The sequence below is a fragment of the Acyrthosiphon pisum genome, chromosome A2, assembly GCF_005508785.2.
Source record: "Acyrthosiphon pisum isolate AL4f chromosome A2, pea_aphid_22Mar2018_4r6ur, whole genome shotgun sequence".
Taxonomy (NCBI): domain Eukaryota; kingdom Metazoa; phylum Arthropoda; class Insecta; order Hemiptera; family Aphididae; genus Acyrthosiphon; species Acyrthosiphon pisum.
Window position 1 is genome coordinate 113,730,032 of NC_042495.1, and position 5,387 is coordinate 113,735,418.

Sequence of the window (5,387 nt, forward strand, 5' to 3'; positions counted from 1 at the left end):
TCATGTATCAAAATATTAAGAAAAATATTCTGCTTTGGAATATAAAATTAAAACCCAATGTTGTCATTCAAAAAAGTAAAAAACTTAAAAAATTATAAGGATAAACATTTTTTAAAAAAATAATTTTTTAAGAAAAACGTTGTTTTATAAGTGACTTGAAACTATGTGAAAAAAATATTTTCAAAAAAATGTACACTTTTTGAAATAATGAGTGTTCAATGATAAAAGAATCACCCGGTATATACATATTACATTATGATAATGTAATGTTAAGTACGCGTGATAAATTATAGTCAGAAAATCGAATCTCATTCTAGAATTATGTTGTTCCCAAAAGTGTTACAAAACACAGGAAGTGTGTGAAAAGTGCATGAAAACCTTCGCAGTACACTGGTGCAGGTTGCACGCACAATCCGATCGGTGTGAGCGTATATAATAGTTCGGTGTGAAAAATTGTATTGCTGCGAAATCGGAAGTATAACGTCATTCATTACCCATTGAATGATTCGTCGACGTTAACCACAGTCGTATGTGTCGTAGGAGGTAAGTACAAGGAAAATGAATAATGTTGAATACGAATATTTATTTTTTTCAATTCCATTTTTTGTCTCGTCAGTTAACACTGCAGCTGAGAGCCTTCTTATATTTCTACCGTAAATGTTATTAATCCATCAACCTTACTAATTATACCTTATAGATTGTGAGTATATTATTTTTTAATAAAAAAAATTAATTTGAAAATAACCATTAAAATGTCTTAATCGTTTTTCTCTTCAGAAGGTCAGAAGACTTGTACCACACCGATGTAGGTTGTTTGGGAGAATCGTTACACGAATTTTAGGCAGATGAATAACAAAAAAACTGACAGCATTCTTAAATAACACATTTAAGAATGTATCCGCTATTCCGTTTCAGATATTTATTAAAATGATTGCAAATAGAAATTTTTTAAGGAGCTCAAAAATGGCAATATTCAAAATTCTTTCATCCGTGTCTTATAAATGTGTGTGTATAGTAAAGTAATCATTAGTGTGCGTGTGACTGTAGTGTAAAAGACAAGGCCCTACACCCCAATTAACCAGAACCCGGAGCATCCCTAAAACACATGAATTAACCAAAACCCGAATAAAAGATTCTGTTTAACCCGAAACCCAAATTATTATTATTATTTATTTTTTTTATTCATTAATTATTTATTAGAATATAAGGGCCGGACGCTTATTAAAAATACAATGACCAAGATAATATGATAAAATTAGTACAGGAATAGTGAAACAGTAATAAATATAACATATTATAACGATAGTTAATAATTTAAGTAAATGCAAATAGTATAGTGTGTAGACGAAGATTATTCTCGATTTGCCAATATAATAGTATTCAATGTAATGGATGATTACGGGCTACGGCTCTAGCAAGTTAAGTGAGATGAAATATATAAAAAGGAAATTGATTTCTGGTGTTGTGAGAGGGAATTTTAAAAGAAATACTAGAGATATTTTACAATCTTCGTATGATTTATAATTTTGTATGAAATGTATATGACGTGGTTAGTTCGATTTTTTAGTTAATTAGGTGTTTGCTTAAAAATATCAATATTCAGTATATTTCAATATCAAAACCAGTGGTGGCCAACCATTTTATTTATAATTTTATATATATATAATTGTATTTTATTCGACGCTATAGTACGCCATTCAATAACATCAAATGTGCCACAAAAGCACGCAGGTAACCCACCTCTAACCTTAACAACAACAATAATTTTAAAAAACATCTCATACAAAAATTTTTGTTTTTTTCTAAGCTACTGAAAACCCGTATACACCAATATTAACCAGAATAATAACGGTTATTAGCACCCAAATTTGTTTATATAGAGAGTGTTTATACATTAATTGTGTTTCCATGTATTCACAGGCGTTTCAATAATTAATCCGTAACGATATTTCGTTTTACCGAATTGTTTTTATTATTTATTGCGTTTCACTCGCAGATGAGTACTAAGATTCCGTGTGTTTTGCCACCATCAGAAATGGAAAACAGTAACAGAATGTCGGATGTAAATGACAACGGTCGCAGGTATAAGGTTGACATCCTGTACGGTCCGACCATAGTCTGTGGAGTCCTGAAACACCGCACGACAAGGGTAGAACATATCAAAGGTACGTGATAGGTACATTATACGAACTCGTTGTAAAATAGCTGTCAAAACTCACGCCAAAAACAAAAAAATTAGTTCCAGAAACCAATTATAGTATCGTTCCCTCTTATGTTTTTGATTTAATTTTAATTCGTTCGATATTTGATGTTCTCAATTTAAATTTGATTATTATAATAATTATAAACGCAGTAAGTTAAAAACCATATTATATTTTTTCAAAGTTATTAGGATTTGTAATTGTATTCATAATAACTGTATATACTTATATATATTATATTTATTTTTATTATTATTTTTGTTATCAATGCTGGGCAAGTCAATGATTTTGTTTAATTCTGCATTATTTAGCTGTTGGTCAACTTAGTTGTTTATTTTATTTTTTTGTTTTTGTTTTTTACACTAGCCTAAATTCATTTTTTTTCACAAACTAAAACAATATTGTATTTATTGTTTATACAGTATTTCTATATAGTACGTATCTAATCCATTGAAATTTTTTGTCACATAAAAAAATCAATTCACTCCAAACATTAGCAGAAATATTTTTTGACATCACAACGTAATCGATTAAACAATAATAAAATGAATTGACCAATCTTTTAAAAATTAAGATTTAATCATTAAAAAAATAATAAGTTAAATTAGTAGTCAAATTCACCGAAAACAATAAGTGACCAGTCATTTAAAAAGTTAAAATAAAATAAACTTTTTCACTTAATTTTAAAACTTGTTAATGTTCAACAAGGCTTATTATAAGTACCTACTTATTTTAGATTATTTTTTATATTATCCTTAAAAAAATATTAGAATGGTTTACATTGTTTCTATTAACGTTTATTTTTAAATTGTTGGCCTAATCATAAATATAAATACAAAAATTGTTATTATATTGTTATTAAAAGGCTGCATACTAGTTGCGTCTCAAAGATAACTATGAAAAAGTGTCCTATCCGAGTGCGGCCCGATTAATATTTGTGATATCTGTTATACCCATAATATAATATTATTATTGTTCCCCATTCGATAATAACGACAGCCACCAGTCATAATAATATAGATTTATGACATATTTATAATATTATCATACACGTTTTTACCAGTGCTATAAAATCAATTAAAAAAAAATAACATTTTTAACCTACCTGTAGTATTGATGTTACAGGCGGTCCTAAGTCTGTACAAAAATGGGAAGGAAAACGAAATGTAGAGTGTATAATTTTATGTTTCAAAAATTGTTTAATCAGAAAAATTAAATACATCAAAACATAGGGGCCGTAATTCATATGTATGCTAAAATAAACATGAGCCACAGTTTGAATGTATATACCTAAAAAAAAAACTCGAGCCGCAATTATGAAGACATTTTTACCGCGGGATGCAACTGTTTTTAATTAATTATGCTCATCCTGTAATAATAATTGAATTAATAAGTATTATGTTGTTACTTGTTTGCACTGCATTGAGCTGTATGGCGTATATTATTATCGATAAATACAAAGTAAGTAATTAAAATGAATATATTCGTCCGTACTTCATATGAATATTAAAAGTACACGTTTTTGCGAATTTACCATAAACCATCGGAGGCTAGTGCGTTCGTTAGAGGAATTGGATAACCGCTTTTAGAATATTATTGTGGAATTTAATGTTTGCGTGTCTATTATGTATGATAATTAATGATAGTAATAATATAAACCATTACATATTAAAAAACATAAATATTAATTTAATTTTTGATAAAATAACAAAATTCACCATCAAATTCGAATGTGGCTCAGGTACATTATATCGCGGTCGGTCACCTTACTTGGTAGGTCAACCTCGCAAAATATGATCATTTACCTATTATAACTTATATGAGATACCGTACCAACAACTATCAAACCTATGATCACGAACAGGATGTAGCCATATTGCCTACCCATAACGCCGGGCGAAAATATTATTGAAATTCAGGAATAAAAGGTTTTAATTATTATGAGAATAATGGGCTCATTCCAAGATTTCGTATTAATAATTATATTATTTAGTATTTCACAACCGTCTTTCCTCCCACTCAAATCCTTTAATTAAAAACCTTTCCTCCCTCTCAATCCCCGGCAGTCCTCCTAGACGATTAAAACGTAAATGGTGTAGAGACCTGCTACAAATTTTAATATAGAAATAAAAAAAAAATATATTAACTAATTAAATATATATAATTCATTTACTTTTTCATATATAACTATCAACATTAAAGTGTCATCATTGGGTGGCTTCTTTACTCACTTTTTGTATTTTGTATACTCATGTTATCTGTACCCTTATCATATATGCTTATTATGTCATCTGATATATATTGTATATTTCGACTTAAAATAAAAAAAAAAAAAAATATTATTTAGTAACCTCATTTTTTTGGTTTATATATTTTCACTTGAAAATCAATAGCTAATCTTTGTTCAACCTTATCTCTGATATTATCTATTATACCTTTCGAATGTTAAAAAGTTATCTTGCTGTATAAATGCAGTCGTTAATCGTCTTTGCCTGATCACTGGCTAGCTTTTTTTGCTGTTTTTGATGAACTAATTTATTGGTTTTAACAATGAAACGATAATAAATAAGAAAAACATAATGTTTGTCTTCCTATAAGACGACTTTTCTTTTAATTTGGATTTTCTTGACCACTCAGAGAAACTGGAAAAACTGGGATTCGAGGTGAAACTCAGGCGGACTCTGGACTACGATATGGTGATATTTGCGTTCGAAGGCCATACGGTTTTCACGTGCCTAGCAACCAACCTGTCGGTCTTGGGCTGTTCAACCAACGACCCCACGGTGTACCGACTGATCAGCCTGATGTTGGCCGAACGAAATTATGCTAGTAGAAGCTGTAAAATATTTAAATGTTAAAAAAAATTCACTGCGCCAAAAATCAAACCATGTAGAAATATAGAAATAAGGCATTAAATCTTGTCAAAACTAAAGCAACTGATCCGAGTGTTTTTAAATACTATCTCATGAAACGTGGTACACATGATTATGGTACGTCCATTTTAGTACGGTAATTTAAAAATTGTTGATAATATATATAGGTAATTAATAATATAATAAATTATCGTTAACCACGTAGGTTTTAATGTTATTTTTTCGTAGAATTTCCTGCTCAGAAACGGATGATATCCTCCGACGCATTGGCGACATCATCGAGAGTCATTAATATTACTAGTGTGTAGATTCC

General features: G+C 29.2%; 1 protein-coding gene across 1 annotated transcript; it reads left to right on the forward strand.

The window, feature by feature from the left end:
• The first annotated feature begins 1,362 nt into the window (after positions 1 to 1,362).
• LOC100574202 (UPF0728 protein v1g117062-like) lies at positions 1,363 to 5,139 on the forward strand. Its single transcript, XM_008181196.3, has 2 exons — positions 1,363 to 2,165; positions 4,839 to 5,139. The coding sequence occupies exons 1-2, from the start codon at positions 1,997 to 1,999 to the stop codon at positions 5,057 to 5,059; spliced, it is 390 nt and encodes a 129-aa protein (XP_008179418.1). The 5' UTR covers positions 1,363 to 1,996; the 3' UTR covers positions 5,060 to 5,139.
• The last annotated feature ends 248 nt before the right edge of the window (positions 5,140 to 5,387 follow it).

Bases quoted from the DNA above. Each gene is read 5' to 3' on its own strand.
- LOC100574202 (XM_008181196.3), top strand. From the start codon at position 1,997: ATGAGTACTAAGATTCCGTGTGTTTTGCCACCATCAGAAATGGAAAAC. The intron at 2,166-4,838 runs GTACGTGATAGG...TTGACCACTCAG, and splicing joins AAGGGTAGAACATATCAAAG to AGAAACTGGAAAAACTGGGA.